Source organism: Spinacia oleracea, chromosome 4 (genome assembly GCF_020520425.1).
Source record: "Spinacia oleracea cultivar Varoflay chromosome 4, BTI_SOV_V1, whole genome shotgun sequence".
NCBI classification, from domain to species: Eukaryota; Viridiplantae; Streptophyta; class Magnoliopsida; order Caryophyllales; family Amaranthaceae; genus Spinacia; species Spinacia oleracea.
Genome location: NC_079490.1, coordinates 87,320,489 through 87,347,062, shown reverse-complemented (window position 1 = coordinate 87,347,062; position 26,574 = coordinate 87,320,489). Strand labels below are relative to the sequence as shown.

Below are 26,574 nucleotides of genomic sequence, written 5' to 3'. Positions count from 1 at the left end.
GGTTCTCACTAAGGGGGTTCGCGAGAAAGTGTGGAAGAAACTTCAAGGGTGGAAAGGGATTACTTTGTCTAGGGCGGGTCGGGAGGTTCTGATTAAGGCAGTGGCCCAATCTATTCTGACCTATGCGATGAGTGTGTTTAAATTCCCTAACTCTTTTTGTGACGAATTGCGTTCTTTGGTTTCCAATTTCTTTTGGGGACAGCGGAAGGGGGAGAGAAAAATACATTGGGTAGCTTGGAGGAAGATGTGTAGCCAGAAAGCCGAAGGAGGATTGGGATTCCGAGACTTTAAACTTTTTAATGCGGCTCTCCTCGGCAAACAAGGGTGGAGATTATTGCAACACCCGGGCAGTCTGGTAGCCCAATTGTTGCGGGCTAAGTACTTTCCGTATGGGACCTTCTTGGAGGCGGAGCTTGGTAGCAATCCGAGTTATACTTGGCGGGGGATTTGGGGAGCTCGTTGGGTAGTGAAGAGGGGGGTTCAATGGAGAGTGGGAGATGGTCTTCGAATCCCGGTCTGGTCAAGCGCCTGGATACCAGGCACACAAAGTGGGAGGGTCATCTCTCCTAGGGGCGAGGCTAGCGAAGGTCTTAGGGTATGCGATTTGATCCATTTGGTATCGGCAAGCTGGAATGTGCAACTGCTCAACCAACTGTTTATTCCGTTAGAGAGGGACCAAATTCTGAGCATCCCGCTTATCGCGCGGCTGCCTGACGACTCGTTATATTGGGACCTCGAGAAAAACGGTGTGTACTCAGTGAGATCGGCATACAGGGTTGTCTTCTGCGAGGAAGGAAGAGAGATGGTGGCTTCCTCGTCGACGGGAAGGCAGGGGTTATGGAATAAAATTTGGAACTCTGGCACGCTTCCTAGAGTGAAGATCTTCTTCTGGAGAGCTTTCCGAGGTGCGCTACCGACCATGAAGGGGCTCCACCGCCGGCTAGTTTCTTTGACACCTCTATGCGGTATATGCGGGGTAGAGGACAAGACCGAGTTGCATTGCTTGAAAGAGTGTGTGATAGCAAGACTCATTTGGGATGTTAGCGGCGCAGCTTTGCGGAGTTGGGAGAAGCTTGCTTGGAGAGGCTGCCGTGGACTGAACATGGGAGGTTCATGACCTTGTGTTGGGCTGTATGGGATGCGAGGAACAGGTGGGTGTTCGAAGGGGAGGTGTGTGATCCCCATCGCTCGGTTGAGTATGTAAACAAGCTGATGGCGGAAATTCATGATGACGAGGGGGAGAGCATGCTGGTTAGTGGGCACTCGCCAGGGAAATGGTCGCTACCTGAAGAGGGAATGGTCAAGTTTAACACAGATATGGGGTGTTTGGATGGCTTAGGCTCGACTGTGGGGGTGGTTGCGCGTGATGTGGTGGGGGAAGTCAGGCTAGCTGGGGTTTGGATGGTGGCGGACCGATGGGACCTGAGGATAGGGGAAGCAAAGGTCGCTCTTATGGGGCTACAGGTGGCGGTGGAGTATGGACACCGTTGGGTGGTAATGGAGAGTGATTTTTTGAACTTGGTGAACGCAATTCGGGTACGAGAAAGGGGAGATAGTCATTTTCATTTAATCCTTGAGGATATTTATCATGTCAGTAGTTTGTTAGAGGTAGTAGATTGGAATTATGTAGGTAGAAAAGGGAACAGGGTAGCGCATGAGCTTGCCCATTGTTTGCCATGGAGGTTAGGAAGGCAGGTGTGGGAAAATTCTTACCCACCTTGTATTTCCTCTTTGTTAGCATCTGATCTTTCGAGAAATGAAAACTAACTTGCCTTTGTGGCTTTCCTTCAAAAAAACATGGTAAAGGAACAAAATGACAAATTAAGCGAGCCATTTAAAAGAAGAGAAGAAATACACAAGATAAAACATTAAATGCAAATGTCAAATTATAGTGTTAGTTTTTTTTTTGGTGCATATGAGAGGCTAGCCTCGTGCAAAGAGAAAATTAAACAACCAAACGGGGTGTAGTGACACCCATGATGTCCTCGTGGATAAGACTAGTTATTTTATGTGGTGGCACATTGAAATAGACTATTTTTTCCTCTTGGACGACACCTACATTGGCAAGCTTATCGGCCACCTTATTTCCTTCGCGATAACAATGTAAGATACGGATATTAGAATCATAATGTGAGATGATGTGGCGGTATTGTTGTAGCATGTAGAAGCATTCCCCTCCTTGATAGTCGTCATTGTTTAACACCTCTATACAAGCCTTGTTGTCCATCTGCAATATTAGCCTTTGAATTCCCATTTCTTTGGCCATAATAAGGCCAATTTCTGCTGCTGCCACTTCTGCTTTGTAGGCTGAACAGATACCAAAGCTAGCTGCAAATCCACGAACGAACACTCCTCTGCTATCACGCAAGACCCCCCCCCTCCACCTGCTATTCCTGGGGTGCCTTTTGAAGCTCCGTCAGTGTTTAGACAGAACCAATCCGGGGGAGGTGCTAGCCATCTGATGTTGATTTCTCTTTTGGTTGTTGCAGTGTGGGGGTTATTATCTTCATTCCCATACCTAGCTTGGTATGCTTCTGTAACTCGGGCTCGCAAGAAAGCACCAGTGTCTATGGGAATTTCAGTGCTTTTCCCAAAGCTTACACAATTTCTCCATCTCCAATTCCACCACAAGGTGAGGGAAAAGCACATTATCCATTTTTCATTGCATAACAGTCCATCCACCTTCAGATTACGAGTAACCCAGGTTTGGAGATCTCCAGTATAGAATTCTGGATGGAGTGCCAGACCTCCTACACTCTTCCAAATGCATTTTTTGCTGATGGGCAGTCCCTTAGTAGATGTAGCATAGTTTCATCTATATTTCGAGTGCATCTCTTGCACCTTGGATCATTTGTGAGCTGTCTTTTCAGTCTGTTGGAGTTGCAAAGAAGGCGGTCATGAAGCACTAACCAGAGAAAGACTCTCACTCGTTGTTGCACAGGAGCTTTCCACGCCAAATCCCACATGTGACAACTAGGAGTAAGTTCATCATCCCTCATTATACGTAGAAAATATTTGATTGAAAAACCTCCTGTTTTCGAGCCCTTCCAGTAAAGGAGATCACCTGCATTTTCATCAACAATTAGCTTATGAGAGGCAATTTTTCCCAGTGAGGCAGCAGGGATTAGATGGGCAAACAAATCCCATTTCCACCCCACGTTACTATCCCAAAGTTCCTGAGCTGTTGCTCCTTCGATTGCTGGTGGGATCTCCCCCGTAGCCTCCAAGCGTAGAGGCTCATCAGTAGCCCAACAATGGTCCCAAAACAAAGTGTTCAGGCCATTTCCAAGAGCCACTGATGACCCCTTTTTCAACCATTGCACATTGTCTGTTATGCCTCGCCACACATTCACCATGTTTGTCGTAGGGTGAAACATATCTATGTCACATCTACCTCTGCAATACTTGTAACGTAGCACACGTGACCATAGTGAGTTTGGTTCAGTTAGTACTCTCCATCCAAGTTTAGTCAAGAATGCGGAGTTTGCTTGACGAGATGACTTGATGCCTATGCCACCCATTTCTCTTGGACATTGTAGTGTGTCCCAGGAAAGGAGGTGCACCTTATTCTTGTCCTCATTTCCTCCCCAGATAAAGCGTCGCGTGCGTTTATCAATGTTGTCACACACTATTCTGGGGATTTTTGCAGTCTGCATTGAGTAATTGGCAATTGCTGAAATAGTTGATTGAGCAAGTGTAATGCGGCCCGCCATCGAAAGATACTTAGACTTCCATCCTGTGAGTCTTCTATCTATTTTCTCGCATAGGTGTGCATACGTCCCTCTTGTGATCTACCAGTTAAAGTTGGCATACCAAGGTATCATCCAAGGTCGTCAGTTGAGTCCATGCCAAGGGAGTCGCTGATGGCAACTTGTGTCTCTGAAGGTATGTTCTGTGAGAAGTATACCTGAGATTTTTGCAAGCTTACTCGCTGCCCTGATGCACTGCAGAATCTCCCTAGGAAATCTCGGATGATGGTTGCCTGTTCAATTGAAGCTTCAGCAAAGAGAATTATGTCATCTGCAAAAAAGAGGTTAGACAACAATGGGCCTCCTATACTCGCATGGATTGGTTTCCACTTTCCGCCAAGAACTGCCTCTTCAATAACCTGATTGAGTCGCTCCATACATAGTACAAACAAATACGGTGACAAAGGGTCACCTTGTCGGATGCCACGAGAAGGTAAGAAGGCTTCAGTTTGCTCCACATTCCAGAGAACTCTCATCGAAGGAGAAGACACACAATCCATGATGACATTTATCATTCGAAGAGGGAAGTTCATCTTTGTGAGTGTGTCTCGAATGAATGACCATTTGAGCCGGTCATATGCCTTTTCAAAATCAATCTTTATTGTCATGAAACCTTTTCTACCTTGCTTATGCTTCATGGTGTGAAGAACCTCTTGCACAATCACGATATTGTCTGTAATTTGTCTACCCGGAACAAAACTTGTTTGTGTGTTTGAGGTAAGAATGGGCAGCAGGGGTTTGATTCTGTTGACAATAGCCTTTGTGATTATTTTATAGGTGACATTACATAGCCCTATTGGTCTGAATTGGGATGGAAGTTCAGGATTATCTACCTTAGGAATTAAAACCAGGAAGGTTTCATTTAAGGAAGCAGGTAATCCTTTCCCATCTAGCACACTCTTGACCATGGAATATACATTGGGTGCAACTGTGGCCCAATTTTTTTGATCAAAAAATGCCTGAAATCCGTCTGGACCAGGAGCCTTGAGTGATCCCATGTGTTGAACTACAAAATCAATGTTAGTGTTTGTATAGGGGCGATTTAGGTTGTCCCAATCCTGGTTCGAAAACTCCGTAAAAACTCCTGTAGGTATGTCATGCTCTCCTTCTTGCCCATCATCCTTGAATAAATTAGCAAAGTAATCCACAACTAGTTGTTGAACTTGGGCCGCATCATGAACCCATTGATCATTACTGTCTTTGATTGCAACAATTTTATTTTTCCACCTTCGAATTACAGTACTTAGGTGGAAAAAAGTTGTGTTTCGGTCTCCGTCTTGTAGCCAATCAACTCTTGCTTTTTGATACCACAAGGTTTCTTCTTGGTTTAGGATAGTATCAAGTTCACGTCGCAGTTTCGCCTCCAACTTGATCAAGCTCGAGTTGCGACCCATTGAGAGGGATATTTGGATTCCTTGGATGCGTTCCATAAGGGACTTTTTCTCTCAGAAAATATTGTAGAAAATCTCTTTGTTTCACTATTGAAGGTCAGAAGAGATGGAGTTGAGAAGTGGAATTAAAGGAGCAGACACATTCTACTTTTCTGTCATAAATTCAGCAAATTTCTCATGACTTAACCACGCGGCTTGAAATCTGAATGGGCGATTAATAGCTGATATTGGAGCGAAACCATTAGAGGAAATCAGAAGGGGGCAATGGTCAGATTGTAGAGCAGGCAGATGTTTGACTCTAGCCTTATCAAAACATAATCCCCACTCAGCATTGCATAATGCTCGATCTAGTCTTGCACTTCGACGGGTCTCCATTGTGTTGCCTCGTGCCCATGTGTGTGATGGTCCAGAAAACTCAACTTCAATTAGTTGAGTGTCCTCGACCCATAGATTAAATCGTTCACTTCTCCTTGTTGTTTCGGCACAACTTGAGCTACGTTCCCATCCTGCTCTAGTTTCATTAAAATCCCCCGCCAAGAGCCATGGTTTGTTGTTTCTCGAAGCAAAGTCAGTGAGGTCCCGCCAAAGATCTTGTCTGTTGGAAGGGTCTGGGCTAGCATACACCGTAGTCAGGTACCAAGGCTCCTCCCCTCTTCTTGTGATTATCATGGTTATATATTGGTTGCTTTGTTCAATGGGATCAACTGTCACTAGTTCAGGTTTCCAGTATACCCAAATCCCCCCACTGAACCCTTGCGCATCCACTCGGGTGTGGCCACTATAGCCTAACATCGTTGCTATTCGAACAACTTGTTCTCCTCCCATATGAGTCTCTACTAGAGCAAGCACAGTTGGTTTATGTAATCTGATTACTTCCTTGAGAACCGAAATAAATTCCCGACTCCCGGCCCCTTGCACATTCCACACCATACACGTTATGGGGAATGAATTAATATCAATGTTGTGTGTATTATTCATAGGATCAGTTGTATCTGGGAACATAGACTTATAGGCACGGTAAATATGGCGCAGGGAAATCTTAATGTCAATTGGCAGTTTCAGAGTTATCATCAACTCTGGGTTCACCTGCATCGGTGCCACCCATGAGTGTATCTCCACCTCCATCTTGTGTGTCAGGGGGTCGGCTATGCCCATGTATGGTTCCGTCATCGGGTATCCTGCACAAATGATTTTCTCCGGGGGAATCCAAAGTGTGATTGGGGTTGGGGGTGGGTGAGACATGGGAGATTGAAGTGACTATGTGAGGGGAAGGCAAATTTGTTTTGTCAAGGGCAGCGAGAGAAAGAGTTTGGTTTACTTCTTTGTGTGCTTTGAATATCAATGGGGTATTTTCTTTGCCTGGCTGGATTACAAGGATTTTGTTTGTGTGTGATTCAGTTACCATCTCATTAGACTTGTCTTTTAGGATAGATTTTGAGGGAATATTACTAACTTTCCTAATTGTTTGCCACTGCTTTGCGTTTCCTAAAAATTGAGCACGAATACTGGGATTTTGTGCTGATGTACCAATATTAAAGGGATTCTCCTTGGTCAGAATATTGAGGTCTTGGGAAGTCTTGCCCGAATCAACAGTTACCATATTGGAAGAAATTAACTCCACATCACTGGCCTCTAATTGATTTGATTTTCCTGTATTATCCTCATTATTCGACAAGAAATTCGCCCCCAATAGCGAAAATCTCAATCCGCTAGATTTGTCTTTTTGATTGGAATCGTGTTGCCCCTGATTTGTAGCCTTTACATAAGTTTCTTTGCCGACCACAGATTGTTGTTTCTCCGGTCTAATTGGCCGCCGTCTGTATAACAACCCATTCTTAACGAGTTGTTAACTAGAATTACTTATTAGCATTGATCAAACTTAGCTCTTAACCCACAAGGAATTAATCCATAATTTTCAATAACTCTTCATATTTAACTAAAGAATAATCATACAAAAACTATTACAACCTTATATATGTAATTCAGCTAGCATATCCCTTTTCGCATTCGCGATCCCTTATTCAACTTCGAGCATTAACTAAACCTGCAAAATCACGAATAGGAATCTGCCCCCACTAGGACACGTTCAAAGAACAAATTCAGGGAAACTGAGTACACATTGCGCAACCTGAAACTCATTTTAGTGGTTTAAAACATAATTTCATGAGTTATTTAATTCAAAGATAAAACCGATTCAATACGAATCAAATCATATTCAAATTAAGCTCAGTAATCAAATTGCAATAATTTAAAGCACATGAAACATTGAACATAACTTTGGTGTTTATAATTGATAAATAAATTAAGAAAAGATTTGCACTCAGTCACCAGGTGTTTTTCCAAAGATCGCACGGTTTATATTTTCATAAGTCTTCAAATCCATTTTTTCAGCATAACTAATCTCATTTGTTTTGAGAATGAATGCATCATATATTCTCAAACTTGTATCTCAGAGTCTACCCGAGCTTAAGCAACTAACACAACTCAACTAAGACTAATTCTCCATTCCCTAATACAACATGAACAAAATCTCATGTTGAGGCTTGCACATATATATTCCTTTTGAAAACAATGAACTCAAATACAGATTGCTCTCGATAATTTTTTTTGGAAATAATATCAACTAATAATATCAACATGTATTTCTTAGAAATCCTTTAGAATTCAAAGCTTGCACAAAATTAATGATTTAAGAGATATTTGCTTTTTCTAGCAAATTATTTACATTTCAAATCACACACACATTGACAAGCTTCACAATTGCTACTTCTAGCAAAATTAGACACATTATATATTTTTTTCAAACATATATACTAATCCGGGGAAGAGAATACGAATAGAGACGGGTTGAATAACCATAGTCTCCAAACTTTTAGGGGTCGTCACCAACCTTTTCACACATGCTTGCAAGACTTTAGGACATGTCCCCACACAGATGTACAGATGTACATTTACACAGATGCACAGTTGTGCATTTACACAAATCACACACAAATACACAAGTGTTGTTCATGACCGTTGTTAACGGCTTCTTCCCCACTAAAAACACATTTGAAAACTTATCCAATAAATTGAGAAAATATATATTCTCACACTTACTCAAAGTCTGGTATCACAACAAAACCTCATCTGAAATCTTAAACACAATTGAAAATCTTGGCACAAACCATACTTATACAAAGTGATAAATTTGTCCAAAATATTCGCTTAAATATCATAATGAATTACTCAAAACTTTCCACAAATTTCGTATACGTAATTCTTGAAAAACAATTTTGAACATGGTATATATATAAAGTCCAATATTCTTAACAACCCTCGAATATAAATTATATTTCAAGGTAAATCATATTTCTTAAACTTATCACAAATCATACTCTCCAGCTCAAATTTTCAAATCACTATTAATCCATCAAAATCCTTAATCTCAATTACACAATTGCACATTCAATTTGGCTTGTAACACAAAGATCACACCTCCAAACCATTAGCTTATAATCACAATAGCATAATAATCTCATACCTTTTTAATGCGTAATTTTCATAAAGTCTGATCACTTATAAGTAATCCTAAATGAATCTGACTTCTCAATAAAATACTATACCCAACCAAGCTTAATAGCTCAATCCATACTAGTCAAACTTAACTTCATGCTCAATCGCACACGGTTACATACAAAACTCTATCACATAGATCTTATAACTAATTCTCATTAGGGTTAAAGTATAAAACGGATATATAAATCCACAATTTAATCGTGTTGAAATATAAATATATTATTTCATCTTATTCAAAGAATAATCTTGGTCTTTCAAATTCAAACATACTCTTTACAAAAAACCATATAAAGATCTCAAACGAAATAATTTAATAAAATGTTGAGCTTCCCAACTCGATAAAGGATAACTTGCTAAATATAGGCCATACTTCATAATTCGAAAATCAAGTAATTAATTAAAATACATAATATATTGAGTAGTTCAAAAACTAGATTCTAGAAGATCAATTAGTTTACTTCCTATGATTACTCAAATCATAAAACTTAGTTCAAAAAGTGTTTTTCGTTGTAACCAATCATTTTCGTCATATTCGGACTAGAATCATACAATAACTGGTATATTGGTGAAACTATCATTTAACGATAACTTTAATCATAACATAAATAAAGAAAATAATAGTCTCATAAAAATAATTTGTAGATCTTGTTATAAAATTTTATGGCTCAAATAATGGTTCAAGAAAACAAAGAGTACAAAAGAAATCTATCTCTCACGTATGGTTCAACTGGTAGTTCTTGATAAACCTTATTAATCCCGAAAATAGGTCAATATATATGAGTCACGTACTCATGATTTTCTAATCATGTACTCCGTAGGTTATTTCAAAATTTGTCACACCATAGCTCGAATACTTAGAAAGATGCTCAAACACTATTTATCAAACATACCAACATAATTACACTAGCATAGGCTTGCCCATAGCTTTCCGTAATGCAAATGACTAATAACTTCACAACCCATATCTATCATTCTTATATAGGCATAACTATTTTCAACAAAATCTGACACCGATCATATACCAAGACACACGTTACTTTTCACAAATCTCACAGTCAAGCTTTCACAATTCACACATTCATATCAATCATATATTTCACATTTGAAAACAAAATAGGAAGTTCTTTGAAATGTTAAAATAAATGTACATTTCATACTTTCTTTCCGAAATCTCAAATTCCAAATCACAGCAACATTGTACTTGAACATAAATCAAAATTTTATTCTCAAATGTAAATCATATAATTCTTAAAATCCAGGAAACGCAAGCCAACTTTTAGCAAAATGGATGGACAATGTGTACCTTCAATCGTCACACCCAAACCTCTAAGAATCTCATTTCTCGATTACCATCGATCGCTTAAATCCGAATTCAATCTTCCAGAACACATCCCATACTTTAATCTCCAAAGATGACTCATAATCTTGACTTCCAATTTTATCCTTAACTTCATAAATTAATCACCAACACTTTACCTCACAACCAATACCACGAAATCAATAACTTGACTCACAAAAATCGAATAAGAATTGAAACTCATAGTCAAATACTATTTTAATTCCTGACTAAAACTGAATTTCAAGGCTTTTTAAACCCAACTAACAAAATAAAGTATAGGACAATAATGATACCTTGCCCTTTAGAATACAACAACACAACTAAGAAGTTGGGGAAGTGAGAAGTAACAAGGAAGAGGGGCAACAACAACAACACGTTGGCAGCATCAACTGTCAGCTTCGGAAGACCGTATCTCTTAGCTCAGGGTTCCGATTTTAGTAATTCTTGAGCCTAAATTCATCAGATTGAAGAGATATACAGTTCTTTTTCAGAGAACAGAAGCTCAAAATGATCAGAAGATTGTCTAAATAACAGAAACAGGTTCTGGTGCTGGCATCACAACAACAACAGCAACAGTCAGTTTCAGAAGGGATTATCTCTTGGAATATTGCTCCAAATTGAGTGATTCTTGAGCCTAAACTGATTAATTTTTCAAGGGCTACCACTTTCATGAACAAGATATTGGCAAAACATGAACGCATGATGGAGTAATTTGATCAAGAAGAAGTCACGATTGAAAAGTAATTAGTTAGAGGAGAGACAAGATGAGATGGGGTTTTGGGTTTTCTAATTGAGATGACAAATTAAGAAACTAACTCATAAAATATGGGGCATGGAGGAGTTGACAGCATGGATGATTGGTGTCTTCCTCTTTGATTGACACCAATACAAGGAAAGGGAGGAAGGTTGACAAGGACTCAAGGGTGAAATAGTCTTTTTACATTAACTAAAATATTAAGATTTGATACAATATCAAATATCTTTAAAACACTAATCAGTCTATCTTAAATTTGTATTCCTTAAACCCATTTCCTCAAATATTTTAAAACACAATTTAAGATAAGTTAAGCTGATTATATTATCAATTAATTACGAGTTGCTTAAAAATGGAGCTATTACAGTCTGGGTGGTGGTTTTTTAACCATCATCCAGGACCCAAAACCCTGCTCTTCGATGATTGTTTGGGTCATGACATCCGGGTGTTTGTCAATTCGAGTCTCCTGAGCATGATCAATTTCTATGACTTTGTCAATTTCTGATGAGCATTGTTCCCCTTGGTGTCCAATTTTGCCGCATTGAAAACAGATCATCATTAGCCCTTCATACTGAACCCTCCAGATTCGACCTTTCAGCCAAAACTTTGACAACAACGTTTTTGAGAGGTCCAATTCCACACTTAGACGTGTGAATTGTCCCCGTTGAGCCAGAGCTGTGTTGTTGTCAATTCTTGATACTTTCCCTATTTTCCCTCCAACCTTCTGTAAGAATTCTTTATCAAAGTATTCCACAGAGAGGTGTGGAATGCGTACCCACAGTGGCGGACCTAGGCTTGGGCAACCTAGGTCACGTGACCCACTAATATATATATAAAAAAAAAAAAAAAGTTAATTTTGAAAAAAAATGACGCGCTCTCTATCCCTCTCTCTGAAACACAAAACACTGAAACACAAAACCTAATGTCCTAACCTCTCTCTTCGACGAATCGACGCAGCCACTCGCAACCGGCCCACCAGCCACCGGCCCATCACTCCACGGGTCTCCACCAGGTCATCCGAGTTCCGACCACCGAAGACCGAACCCAGATCTGTTCATCCGCAGACCGCAGCAGCCAGCAGAACAGTCCGTGGTCGTCGCGGGGATTCGGGGAAGAAGAACCGAGCAGAGCAGCTTCGCCGTCGAGTACAGAGAAAGAGGAGGGGCCGAGAAGTGAGAAGCAGCGACTAGCCGAGCACGGAGCACCGACGGGCGACGGAGGAGCGGAGGAGGCGACTGGCGAGGACTCGAGGAGGAGCCGGCGAGACGCCGTCGAGGCGTCGAGCAGTGTGACAGTGTCTTCTGCCTAGGCTTGTGAAGTTGTGAGTCTTGAATCGTGAATTGGGATTTCAGATTTGAGTTTAGGTAATAATTTTAATTATTAAACATTAATTTTTAATTATTAAACCTATAAATTTTACACTATTGATATGTTGATAATAATTGAATTTTGATTTGTGAATTTGTGAATTGTAATACGTTGATAATTTGTAAATTGTGATATTTGTGAATTTGTGAATTTGGATTATTTACATATTGTTTGTGAATTGTGATATTTGTGAATTTGTGAATTTGTGAATTGTGATATTTGGGAATTTGTGAGGAATTGAATTGTTGAATTGAATTTAATTGAATTGTTGAATTGTTGAATTGAATTGAATTGTTGAGGAATTAGGAATTGAATTGTTGAGGAATTAAGAATTGAATTGAATTTGTGAGGAATTGAATTGTTGAATTGAATTGTTGAGGAATTAGGAATTTGTTGATTTTGATATTTAAATAGTTGATTTTTTTTTTAAGTATTAATATTTTTTTTTAAATTTAAACATTGATTTATGATTGTATGGTGAGCGGCGTAAAATGGTGACCCACCATCCGTGAAATCCTGGCTCCGCCACTGCGTACCCATGCTGTGAGGAATCTCATTGGAGAGTCATCCGGGATGAAGTTGGGTACCCATTTACGAATCGTGAGGTAGTTGTCATCGAGCATCCATGGTCCATGAGTGAGTACATGGTTGTAATCTCCCAAATTGGAAAATCTGGCTATGAAGTATTCGTGCCCAATATCAGTGAGTACCAAACCTCCAGTCAACTCCCATTTCTTTTTAAGTCTCTTCATAGGTGACATGTATCCAATTTTACTGTCAAACATCTTGATAATGAGAGCATGTTTCCATGGCCGGCGGAGTCTTTGCTTCTCCTCTTTTGACAGAAGGATGACAGGGCATCTCGGGTCATCAATAATGTTTTCAGGGGGGAGGTCATCATCCGACGTGTCTCCCTCATCATCAATTGCGTCTGTTATTGGTTGAATTTGATCTGTGGCCACCATGTCCCTAAATGAAACACCCTTTGAGTTACCAGCAAAACCGATAGGTTTAGGAGGCGGTGGGTTTGGTTGAGCAATTTGTGGTGGCAAATTTTCGGGTGGATGGTTATTGTTGAAAATGAGATGATTGATCTTCCTTTTTGATTTCTTCGTTGCTCTACCAGTTTGGTCTTTTTTCTCCGATGAGGTTTCACGGTGGGAAGGAGCTGACGTCATAGAGAGAGAAAAAAGAGAGTTACTACGACCTGAAATCAAGTTAACTATACAGTAATATAGCTATATAGTGTTAGTCAAACAACCCAATTTAGATTATACACCCGGGTGCACAGTGCTCATTGTACACTCTGTTGAACATTTATTGAAAATCTAATGAACATTGAGAACGTTTTCAATGTACATGTACTAGTGAAATATTTAAACTATATGTTCTATGGATTTGAACTATATGTTCATTGACTATATGTTCTTTTGGTATGAACAATAGGGCATAGTGAGCATTGCACACCCGAGTCCATATTTTGGTATACTTGTCTCAAATCTCAATTTACTGGACGAGACTTCACTGTCGTTCTCCCCTTCCCTTGGTGCGAATTCAATAACCTGATTTAGAGAGAGAAAGAGGGCGCCATGAATGTGGATTCCCCTCAGAGTCAAAATACTTCGCTCCAACGCCTTCAAAATGTGGAAAAGGTAAACTTTTATGCCCCAATTCATAATTTTTTTCATGCCCTAATTCATTCAATTTATCAAAATCGAATTACCTCAATTTTATGATTTTTTTGACAATAATTTTTTCAAATGCAGAGAGTAGTTAGGGTTTTGGAGCTAGCTGGAGCAGTAATGGATGAACTTGCGAATCCATCTGGGCCTCGCAAGGAATTGCTCAACAACCATTGTCGGGAGTTTATGCAACTAATTAAGGTCTCATTTTTTTAACTTTTATACGTTGGTTTAATTTAATTCTTCTATATCTACATAACTCGAAAGATAATTAGGTTTTTTAATTTTCTTACTATTTTTTGTGCTAATTTGAATACAAAATTTTATATAGGTAAGACCGCATTGGTGTCATATAAGTTAAGCACGGGAACTAATTATTTAAGCACGGGAACTAATTATTTAAGCACCGGAACTGATTAATTAAGCAACAGAACCAATTAGTTAATCACTAGAACTAATTAGTTAACCAATGGAGCTAATTAGTTAAGCAATGTAACCAATTAGTTAAGCAATTAAAGTGGTATTTTCGGTAAGGCGGTCTTACACAAAAGTTGTCGTAATTTGAACGACCATGAACAAGGATTTTTACTGGAAGAATTGATTTGAATTGGGGTTTTTATGTTCCAACAGAAAACAGACTTATAATTTTGTGGCATTTTCTCTGAGCTTGTTAGTGTTGCCGGTGACGATTATACCTTCTTTCCCTCTTTGTTTCATCGCCTACCAGATTCGAATTTCGTTCGGCCAGGGAAAATTTGGTTAGACATGATTTGTAGTTCGTTTGCGCATTTGCGCTGTGTTCTTTAATCTGATTGCGAGGGAGGGGAAGGTTAGATGTATGACATTAGGTAAAATATGATTTCATTCATTTTACAAAGTGACCATTTAGGGAACATATGTCAAGAGTTAATCCTATTTAGTTGTTTAGGACGATAAGCTCATCTTCTAGTGGTGCTAATGTTGAGAATCTAAATGAATTCCTTTGCTTTCATGTGTAAGTAGGATATCCAAGTGACGTTGCGTGAAGAGATTAAGAGTGCATGCGAGTATCGACCCTTTGAGAAGTGTGATTACAGTGCAAGATTATCAAGTGAGATTTCTTGCAAGAAGCTCGAGTATGTCCTTTCTCATCTTGATAAGATGAAGGAGATTATTGATCAATATCAAGGTTCTGCGTAACGAGGACCAAAAGGTAAGCTGCTTTGTTTTTTTGACCTCTATATGAGCTTTCCGGGCTATTTGAGTTTGGATGATGTACTGATCAGTTAGGTTATGACGTACATCGATACATCACTTGGATTTTAGTTGCTGTTGCAATATCTGTGTAGTCCTGCATTGCCAAGTGTACTTTGTTGCAGTGTCATGTTAATGATATACGATTATACGAAGTATTTAGCAATCTTCTATGTATCAGCATTATCGAGCTATCAGATATTCAGCTATGTATTTAAAAGTTGAGCAATATTGCTTCAGAAGGCCTAAAAATTGATACATGTCTGCATGTTCACATTGTTAAAACTTAAAATCCACAAATTTGAAAAGTTTACTGAGCTTAGTTCTCTAGTCAGTGGCCTTACGAAGACAAAGTTGTTTATTGAATCCCCGTTTATTCTAAGTTTATGAATCATGGTATTATCTTGGATTGAATTATTCAATCATATAAATGGTGATTGATGTAAGAAAAAAGTTGGAGAGGATAACAGATACTAAATCAAATTTGGGATCACAATTTCTGTTCAGACTACAAAGAATGTGTTTTGCATGCAACTTTTGTTTGCTTAAATAAATACTCCGCAAGTTAGCTATAGATTTTGCCTTGGTTGTAGTTATAGAGGTGCTTGGCATGGGCTAAAGAACAACAAGTGAGCGTCACATACCTCACAGTACCTAACAGAATTAATACATTAGTAAGCGTCACATACCTCACAGTACCTAACAGCTTAACCAAAATTTAGGTAGCCAATTTTTTTTCATTTACCATTTCGCCTTTGCTAAACACTAGTTGTGAAGTATGAAAATTCATAAAAAAGGAACTTTGATGCTATTGTACTGTTTGAATCTAGTAACTATGACTTAGTTCAACAGTTAGACTTACTTTGAATACATGATGGTTGGCTTTGGTATTTTCCAGCTACGATGTACTCCCTCCGTCCCGGAATACTCGACCCGGTTTGACCGGCACAGAGTTTAAGGTACTTGAATTGACTTATTTATTTTAATAGGTAGTAGTTGATAGTGGGGTATTATTTTAATGTAGTTAGTGGGAGGTGGGTTAAGAGGTGGGGTTGGGGAGAGTATGGGTTGAATTTTTAATTATTTTTTGTATGGAGTAGGGAGTAGGTGGGTTAATAGGGGTGGAGTGAGAAATAATATAATATTGTTAGAATATTTCCATTTTTAGAAACAGGTCAAGTATTAAGGGACGGCCCGATAAGGAAAACAGGTCAAGTATTCCGGGACGGAGGGAGTAACTTTCTAAACTCCTTTTGTGATAGGATAATGAAACATAAAATTTGTGCAATTGGAACTAGTAACTTTCTTAAAGAGATCATCATAAGGTTTTGTGTTGTTCTTTCGGACCAGGACTGCCTTAGCCAATTTCTCATTAAAATTATATATTCAACTTTGTGATCCTCACGGCCTCACCTGGATAGTCTTCAGCAACACATATTACTATATTAGGCTTGAGATATTTGTTGTATGATCACTTTTACGGTTTTAACACCTCCAACTCAGTGTTGATTGATTGGCCTGGGAAAGCTGCTCTATCCTCATATTATTAGACATCAGAAGAAGTGCATGTAATTAAAGATGGCCCTCTAAGGAATCTTGCGTTATTCCTTGCATCTTGGTGGCTCTCTAATGATGTTGTGCTGTTTGTGTAGCCCATGTTTTATCTAGACACATGCATATGTCCCTAGTTCCCATTCTAGTGCATTGGTTTTCCTGGAGATTGGATGGCTTTTATTGTTTGGTACTTGGGGCTAGTTATTGATCTCAATTTTTTTCGTCTGTTTTATTGTGCGAGGTAGGCATGCAAGAGACGGAAGACTATTGAAGCTGGAAGTGCACAAGTACATTCATTCAAACATTGCGTGCTACGATGGAAAGATTGCAGATCTCTTTCTTACAGTTTGCAAGGAAGAATGCTGTATGGATGAAGAAAACCAGTTGGTTCCAGGGAACAGACGACACAATTGTAGATTTGTAGATTAGACTGAATCTTCTATTTTCAGACTTATTATTACTGTATGTACCCTTTTATGTTAGGTATTTCAGTTCCATTACCCATTTTATTGGGGTAGTTATCTGACATATCAGTGAATTGTTGGCGACTCAGAAATTAGTGTCAATTTTGTACTATTGATTCAAAATTTATGCAGGAATATACAAATTCAATATTTTCTTTTATTTGGCAAAAGTAATCATGATAAATCTCTCAAAACCTTGGGAGGCTTACAACACATACTTGATAAGTTGAATTCTTCCGATATAAGACACCACCTTAGAAGACCTAGCAATGATATTCTTGATTAGAGACTGACACTAAACAACAATAAGCTTTTTGGAGGAACAATGGTATTAGTTAACAGTATCTGGGAGGTTTACAATTGCTTCCTCCTCTATCTATCTAGTGGCGTTTGGATTTGTCAGTGCTTGTTATGTTTTTTCAGGTTGTAAGAAGTCAAAAGAGGTTACTAGAGTTTATTAAAGATGTGTTGACAAGTGTTATGTGAACAACCAATTTGTGAAATCAAAATGAGACATTAGTTTCGGATAACTGAACACAGCGCGTCTCCTGTGAGACCAGTCACACCATCAACTTGATGGTGTGACGAGCGCGAAACCAATAGCGTACCTCCCCTAAAACTATATAAAAAAAAGTAACAGATCTAAACTATAGAAGTAACATACCTCCTCTAAACTATATAAAAAAAAGTAACAGACCTAAACTAAAAAAGTACCTCCTCTAAATTTTTTTTTTTTTTTAAAAAAAAAAAAGTAACATGTCTAAACTATAGAAGTAACATACCTAAATTCGCAAGTGTGAACTGGTCTTACCATCAGTTGATGGTGAGGACAGTCTCATATAAGAATTTGGGAACTGAACAAGTGACCCCTATTAACCAAATTAATTTTAAGCCCACAGCGGTTTGTTTGTACGCTGAAATGTGGAAAAATAATTACTAGTATTTTCATAAGGAAAATTTGCCGAATACAACCCAATAAATTTGCTACTTTAAGAATTATCACCTTGTTATAAATGTATTGTATTGTGGATGCCCATTATACCCCTAGCATCCTTATCCTATATAATACATGTATATGTACATATTATGTTGATTGGAATAAAATGATAACCGACAGTTAGTTTCTCTCTTCCTCTCTCTCTTTCTCCCTAATTTCATAACACGTTATCAGCACCATTGATAATCGTTGATGGAAATCAAAGGAAACCACGATTGAACAAATGAGAAAATAATTACAAGAATCATCGTTATCGGTTAGTATCACTACGTATTAATTATTATACTATTTGGTATTTACTCGTCTTTACTTTCCTTTTCCTGATTTGCTTTTAAACTAGTTCTATGATCACACATTATATTTGTTATTATACACGCATGATTTTGGTAAGAGTAATTGTTTTACATGTTCATTGGATTGGCTGTAATTGTTTTTGACTTGATTGATTGTATACTCGATCAATAACCACCAACAACTTGAATAACCGCGCAAGGTATTAATTTCATAATTGTTTGTCGGTGATTTTGTCGAATATTGAGAACATGTTTGTTTATGTTTCTCGTAATTGCTTCTTTAATGCGGCAACATGAACATGTTACTTTAAGGATTTTTTTGGATAAAACCACCTTTTAAAGTTCACATTTTTGAAATAACCACCTTTTATGTTTTTTTTTTTTAAAAACCACCTTATATCTTCAAAACTTTAGATTTCACCACCTTTTTCTAACGTCTGTCAAATGTTCCGTTACTGGGGCCCACAACCAACGGCCATATTCATTTTCCCTCCTCTTTTTCTTTCTTCTTCTTCCTTTTAATCTGAACCTCCATTGTTGCACTCCAACCTCAAAAAATTCTCAAAAATTCGCCAATTTTTCTCACAAATTATCAAGTACAATTCATCAACAATCCAATTTCGGCACTTTCCCCCAAAAACCAACATGGTTCGCGTGCTTAAACAGGTTAATTAAAATTAGGGTTTTTAATTGTTGAATTTGGGGGTTTTGCAATTTGGGGAATTTAACTCAATTGATTGTTGCAGGTTGATGGTCCACGAGAGTATTGTTATTGCGGAGCTCCTGTGGCAAGGCTGACTTCTTGGACCCACGAAAATCCGGGTCGAAAATTCCTTGGTTGCAAATTCTATGATCGAGAAACCGATACACGGAGATGCTCGTATTTTTGGTGGACTGATTTGGAGAGCACTTTCTGGCAGAGGGATGTCATAAGGAATCTGTTGTTGGAGAAAAGATTGATGCAAATTGAGATGAATGACATGAAAAAAAGCTTGATGAGTTGAGCTACCCGAAAAGGTGGGTCATGAATGGTCCGGAAAAGCACATTCTTAACGGAGGAGCAGATCAAAGTTTGTTATTCGTGGCTTGCCTAATGTTTGTAGTTATTGTATTTGGTGTTGTGATTTTATTCAAGTAGTTTTTGAATTAGTGGTGTCGTTAGTGATCCGAATGTAGGATGGTATGATTGAATGATCTAGTGTAACGATGGTTGAATTGATTGCGTTTAATTGATGGACGGAAATGTAATATCGTTGGAATCATTGAATGAATATGTTTGTCTTACCGTTCTGTTTTAATTAGGAGTAATGAAGAGGCAAATAAGTGAAGGAAATAATGCCCTTGGTCCAAGTATGCATTCTATGTTAAGTCTAATAAATGCGGTTCAGTATTAATTAACAAGTTAATAATTCAGTGAGATCAAGTGAGCTGAATGCCTAGCTAGAGGCCGCTTCAGTTCAAGTGGAATTAATGATATTAATCCACAGCTTACTCTTGACTAAACCCGTAGGGTCACACAAATAGTACGTAAACGGATCAAGTATTTAATGGCATTAAATACTCCATCTATGAATATTCGGAACCGACGGATCTTGGTTTCAGTGGGAGCTAAGATCGTCACAGGCAAGAAATGAATACTCCGGAAACGATGATATTGCCGGAAACGGAAATATGGATCGTATCGGAAATATAAATATTATCCAAGTCGTAGATGTTGCCGGAAACGGAAACATGGTACGAATCGAAAAATATTATCGGAAATGGAAATATTGCCAGAATCGGAAATATTGCCGGAAACGGAAATATTGTCAGAATCGGAAATATTACCGGAATCGGAAAATAATTCCGGAAACGGAAATATTAAATATTTGTTCGAAACGGAAATTAATTCCGGAATCGGAAATATTAAATATTGTTCGTATCGGAAATGAATTCCGGAATCGGAAAATTTAATCAGAAGCGCATCGTACGAATAAGCATCGGACGAGGCCTGCCGGACGAGGCCCAACACGAAGCCAGGCCATCGCCCAGCAAGCCAAGCGCGCCGCACAAACAGCCACGCCAGGCCCAGCGCAAGGCCAGGCCCAGCAGGCTGCGCAGCGCGCACAGCGCGTACAGCACGCGCAGCGCGCAGCGCGCGCGGGCGCTGCGTGGGCTGCTGCTCGCGCGCACGCATGGGGGCCCATCGTGGCTGCCGTGCGTGTGTGTGCAAGTGTTTGTGTTCGTGCACGTTTCCTAAAACATGCAGAGTTCGGTTAATGATTAAATTCCTAATTCTATTTGATAAATTAATTAAATTAGAGTTCTTGTAGGATTCTAGGTTTAATTAATTTGTATCTGAATAGGATTTCGATTCCCTTTCCATACCCCTATAAATATGAGGCTAGGGCTCACAATTTATAACAAGTTTCAAAGTATTCAAAAAGTGAGTTTTTGAGAGAAATTAAAACACACATCTTGCTCATAAAAGTGCCGAAATTTTCTAGTACCTTAAGGGCGATTCTAGTTGGTCAATCTTAAGGCGGATCCGGACGTGCTGTGGACTATCTACGGAGGGACGACACTTGGAGTCCTAAAGACTTGTTCTTGTTCGGTTCGGGCGCAGCTAGGGAGGGCACGCAACAAAGAGTATGCATCTAAATTATGCTATATGATTATGTGTAAATAATATGTTGTCCTGGGTTAATGGTTGTTTCCGCATGATCTATGTAATGTCATATGTATCATAACCTAACAGTGGTATCACGAGCCCCTTATTATTTTCATAATCTAAATTGCATGAACATGGTTAAATATTACAAATTTGCAAGAATTAAAAGGGGTGATTAATTTTCGTAATTGTTAATTAATTGCAAATTGCGTTTATTTAATTATACGTACGCAGTTTTTCGGCAGTTTCTTCGTTACTCATCCGAATTGAGTGATTTTTGTGTCAATTCCGCATGTAAAAGGCATTCTAAAATTTTGACTAAAATTGTATTTTTCTGCCGAACCCAGAATTCTCAAATTCGAAGCCTAACTATGACTTTTCGAAGGTTTTAGTTTTTCGAATGCAAAATTTCGTAAATTTAAGATGTTAAATTAAATATTTGCGATTCTTGTTGATAAATCTTGAATTTTTGATTGACCTACTGCATATGTTTAACAAGTTTGAATGCCTAGTCTTGTTAATTATGCAATCTAATTTGTAATTATGATTAATTTGTTGAAGTGGGAGCCCTTTTTAGTCATAAACTCTTGATTAGGTCTACAAATCCTTAAGGTTAAAACAACTTGATTAGAATTAATAAGGACTGAATAATTGGTAGATTATTGGTGCCCTTGATTAATTGCTGCAAATGTTTACGTGATGCATAATGTGTTTTACTAACCAGCTATGTGGGCCATTCATGATAATGAATGGGTGAATGGTATATATTGTATATGTACTGTTTTGCAGGTTATGAAGTGACTAGTATGGCCCAAATAGGATAGAAAATATGGTCTGCGTACCATTAATTTGAATGTAATTGGTCTAAAGTACCAAAGTTGTTTTTCAATTCAAATATGGTCTGCGTACCATCAAATAGTTGTAATTAGTTATAGCTTATCCTATTTGAAGAAAATGGTGCCTCCCACGGAGATTTTCAAGACGGACTTTGAAGTCAAAGCTTCAAGATGAAGTCGGGCCATACTAGATCACATTTATCTTATGCATGTTTTAAGTTATTTATTGCTTTTAAATATGTCTTAAAATGCATGAGATCAAAAGCTTGATTATGTTGCATGATTAAGGATTTTAGTTCACTTAAAATCTAACCAACATAGTAAGAGCCTTAAGTTCCAAACTTAAAAATTGAGTTAAAAGGTGCCATGCCAAAATATACACTTGCTTGGATATCCTTTACATCAATCTAGTAATAGTTTTCGCTCAGCGAGGTGTTACTTATTGGTCCTAAAGGGGCAAGGTACACAAATAATTGTGAGTACATGTTAGTTTTGGTGAAACTCAACGATATAAGTAAGGAGTCCTTTTATGTCGTGGCAAAATCGATAGGTTTACCTAATAAGTTCTTAGACGTACCTATCAACCAAGAATAGTTTCTAGACTATTAGCAAAAGGCTTTTGCTTACCTAAGATGTTTTAGGATTAAGTCGACAAACTGTGCTTAGTTCTTCAATGATTTTAGGATCTTGGAATCATTTTATTCACACCTGCCGGAACAATAAAATCGAATAAAATGCTAATAACTTGTTTGAATTTCATGGTTGCTTTAATTTCAAGTTATTATTCATGATAAATGTTTAGACTTTGCATGCTTCAATGTATGTTTTAATTATTGTTTATAATTAAATATCTTGCACTGCAATAAATCCTTTTAGAAAGGTAACAGTAAATTTCCTCGATTGGTAGTGAATCCAAGAACGATTCACGGAAAAGAGAGAAAGTGAGCAATTTAAAATGTACGTTTCTTATATCGACTTTTATGGTTGTTCTCGAATATCAAAATCGAATGGCAAACCAATTGGTGCTTGTGAATTCAAAATACACTGTAGTTTTGAAATCATGAAGCATTGAGTTTAATACGCTCAGCTTTACCAATGGTTAACAACCTAATATCTTTGTCCATTTAATTCTCGAATGAGTCTAGTCCCTAGACATTCGAATAGATCGATGCTTAGAGAACTTTAGAAGCTTCTGGTAAGATCATCTAGTTGAAACAAAATATTCAACATAAATTAAAATGGTAAAGAACCTTGTTGGTGACATTGGACATGTCTAACAAAGTATAAAAGTCAACACTAAAGAATTTAATTCTTAAGCCTATGAGAAAAGGTACAAGAAATAGGAAAACGAGGAACAAATGAAAGGAATTTACGATTCCGTTTCTACCTATAAGTTTATGTTTAAAGAGAAGTGACCTAGCAATCAAACTTCCTTGGTATCATATACCGCTTGAGGTTCTTACTTCGGTAATAACTCAAACAATGGAAGCTAGGATACACTAATGACCTACAAGTGGGAAATGAAGCGTGGCAATGCTACATTAATTGTAGGGTCATCTAAGTTTGTTTTAAGTCCTTTCAAAGGCTGGAACTTAATGGCTATTTTGTTCCATAATCAACATACCTAAATTTCTGTTTTCAAACACAGAAAGACTCACATTCAAGAAAAACAAAAACAATGTTTGTTTGTTTATTTGAATGAAATGGTCAATTACAGGTTGAGTCAATATGCTTGATTAAAACAAACAACTCTTTAAAGAACTTTACTAGGTTCAAATCAATCCTTTGATTTGAGTTCCACTAATCTTTGGCATTGTTGCTTAGACCATATCAACAAGTTAACATTCATAAGCTCTATTTTGATGGACTTTTGAAAGTTGATTGATTTCTAGATCATTTTAAGACAGCTAGTCTTACTTGTTGAAAGTAACAAAAGATATGAACTATTGTTAGAACGCCTAGACAATAGAGTTCAAAGCTAAAGAAAGATTTTATGACTTTATTATTTCACACAGATTTGAGTGAATATAGGTTTATTTACTCAATTTGATATAAGTTTGAATCTGTTTGGCTAGTTCAAAGATTCAGAAGTATAAAATCCACTTGGCAAGAAATCATAAAGATCTAGGTTAGATCATGTTGATGATTACTTGAGACCAAATATGATCATCAATGATTGTGTGTTATAATTTCACAATCTAGGTCCATAAGATATGGCATATCTACGTTGGAATGATCGAAGTCAATTAGTACTTGATTCGATCAATGATGAATCATAAAGACTTTTCCTATAATTTCTAAAACAAAATGCTCAACTACCACCAAACTAAACCAAATTCGTCAAAGCTATTGAAAAGTAATTTCAGAATATCTTTTCATAATATATCTAAAGAGTTCCTAAACTCAGTGGGAGCTTAGTGTTTGTTATTCAACAAACTAAGGCCCAAGTATAGATATATGTTTCATTGTGATTTATTCAAATGAGACACAAGGGTATTGTTTCTACCACGAATTTTTGAGAACATAATGTTTGTTTGCTCGAAATAATGTCCTTTTGGAGATTCGTTTCCAAAATGACAAGTGGGAGAAAATAGACCTCGAAAGTTTTCGAGGCGAACAACAAACATAAACGGACATTCCGGAGGCTTTTCGAAGTGCTTCAGAAAATCCGAACTTATTCTTTAAGGACTTTAGAAGTGGCTTTAAAGAATAGATATCTCTTAGAAGACTTTACAAGTGCTTCAAGGAGAACAGAATATTCAAAGGACTTTCAAGTGGCTATTGATATTCTATTGTTTGATGTTCTATACCCAAGTAGGCATAGAATTCAAGTCACTGAAACTATGAGATTCTTCTATTAGATAGTGAAGAAACATAGAGATCAGGTCAATGAAACTATGAGATTCTTCTATTAAATAGTGAAGAAACCTACAACTTACAGTCAAACTATTATCATGTAGATTAATGAGTTTGTGACTTGTAAGAAAGCTATGACGAAACCCAGATTCCCTAAAATGGTTAGAGGCCATATATAGACTCAAATGTTTTAAATGGTTAGAGGCCATAAAACATACTCAATGTTTTGATGACAAAATTGAAATTTTGTTGATTCGTAAGAATAGTTTCACACCTATTGGTTGCAAGTTTGTTTTAAGGATAAAAACCATCAAACATGGAATTGTGTTCACACACAAAGCTAGATTAGTTGCTAAAGGTTACAAGCAAATTCATGGCATGGATTGTGTTGAAACCTCATGCAAAATCGTAATGCTTAAGTCTATAATTCAAGCAATGATTGCATATTGGTACATATGGCAATTGGATGACAAAACGTATTCCTCAATCAAATGATGGAATATAATATGTACATGGTATGTCATAGAGTTTGTGGATCCAAATAAATGCTTGAAAAGGAAAGCTAGCTTATAAAATCTAAGTACAGATTTAAGCAAGCAATTGGGAATTGGAACTGTATTTTAGTGAAACTAATAAGTATTTTAGTTTCATAAAATATACATGATTCTTATAGATATATAAGTTTAGTGGGAGTACTTAAAACTTAATTGGTCCTATGTGTATCACACACATATCTCTCTATTGTGAAATAACATTCAAATGCTAATGACTTAGATTTGAAATTATTCATCAATAATGGACCATGGCGAAACTTAGTACATACTGGGTATTAAGATCTATTTACAAAGATCTTATGATATTATTTTGGATTAAGTAATGGCATTTACTAAATCAAACACGAAAGTCTCCATTGGAGATATTCGACCCATGTGAATAAATCTAAGTAAAGGATGTTTGAACTATGTATAAGCATTTACTAAGTTAACATCAAAGAATCTAATGAGATTCTTCACCTATATTATATGTCAAAGAATTTAGCTGGATTCAGTATCTACTGAAATTGAATGAGCTAAAGTTACATGAATAGAATTCAATTAGGAATTATTCTACAAAAGAATTTATCATGTGTGATATAATATAAGGATCGCCAAAAACGTATCGTATGACTTTAGGCATGACGAACATATACCAATCTCTATTGATCTAAGTGAAGACCAATTAGATTGAGATCAAGAAAAACTTATGGTACCTGAAAAGGTACATAGGATTACTTCTTGATTCAAGGAAATAAAGATATGCTAAATATTGATGCTACACGCATAAACACTGGCAAAGGATCAAGCAAGACCCTTTGGAGTTAACCATTGACAAGGACGAGCTAAAGAGCATCGTGTTTTGAAATGGCAACATGGATTGAAGACCATGAGTTGTTGCGTGGGAAATTAAATATGTTCTAAGATATAGCTGGAAAGTCTTCCACATATCTGTGAACTGCTTGGATAAGCAAATCCAAACAAAGCATCACTAGCAACCTAAACAGTTGAAGTAAAAGTGATTATTGCCTAAGAAGCAATAAAACAGGGTTGTTTAAAGTTCTTCACTGAACTTGGGTAGATCACCTATCTGCTGGCTTGATGGTTCTTCATTGAAAAATGCGTAGAACCACTCTTGAAGCAAGAAAAACGTCTGCTAACTTGATGGTTCTTCATTGCAAAGTGAGTAAAACCACCATCGAAGTAAGAAAGACTAGATCACATAATAAACAAACTCGAAAAGATCTTATCATCATATCTCGAAGAACATTCAATGAAAAGGATATTAAGATTGGCAAAGCATGATAACTAAACCTA

General features: G+C 37.5%; 2 protein-coding genes across 4 annotated transcripts; one reads left to right on the top strand and one right to left on the bottom strand.

Annotated features, from left to right (window-relative positions):
• Positions 1-5,284: 5,284 nt before the first annotated feature.
• Positions 5,285-6,070, bottom strand: LOC130471683 (uncharacterized). Its single transcript, XM_056841945.1, has one exon. The coding sequence runs from the start codon at positions 6,068-6,070 to the stop codon at positions 5,285-5,287; it is 786 nt and encodes a 261-aa protein (XP_056697923.1).
• Positions 6,071-11,635: 5,565 nt separating this feature from the next.
• Positions 11,636-17,252, top strand: LOC110805682 (mediator of RNA polymerase II transcription subunit 11). 3 transcript variants are annotated; one of them, XM_022011307.2, is made up of 5 exons: positions 11,640-12,155; positions 13,606-13,811; positions 13,926-14,042; positions 14,844-15,033; positions 16,874-17,252. In XM_022011307.2, the coding sequence occupies exons 2-4, from the start codon at positions 13,749-13,751 to the stop codon at positions 15,018-15,020; spliced, it is 357 nt and encodes a 118-aa protein (XP_021866999.1). In that variant the 5' UTR covers positions 11,640-12,155; positions 13,606-13,748; the 3' UTR covers positions 15,021-15,033; positions 16,874-17,252. The 3 variants fall into 3 exon arrangements, with proteins under 3 accessions (XP_056699817.1, XP_021866999.1, XP_021867000.1); XM_022011308.2 differs by lacking the exon at positions 11,640-12,155 and adding an exon at positions 12,218-12,861; XM_056843839.1 differs by lacking the exon at positions 13,606-13,811 and having other exon boundaries at positions 11,636-12,155.
• Positions 17,253-26,574: the final 9,322 nt, after the last annotated feature.

What these genes read in the sequence shown, in the direction of transcription:
- LOC130471683 (XM_056841945.1), bottom strand. Translation starts at nt 6,070, where the DNA reads ATGGTGTGGAATGTGCAAGGGGCCGGGAGTCGGGAATTTATTTCGGTT.
- LOC110805682 (XM_022011307.2), top strand. Translation starts at nt 13,749, where the DNA reads ATGAATGTGGATTCCCCTCAGAGTCAAAATACTTCGCTCCAACGCCTT. An exon ending in GCCTTCAAAATGTGGAAAAG is followed by an intron (nt 13,812 to 13,925) that starts GTAAACTTTTAT and finishes TTTCAAATGCAG; the next exon opens with AGAGTAGTTAGGGTTTTGGA. An exon ending in AGTTTATGCAACTAATTAAG is followed by an intron (nt 14,043 to 14,843) that starts GTCTCATTTTTT and finishes ATGTGTAAGTAG; the next exon opens with GATATCCAAGTGACGTTGCG.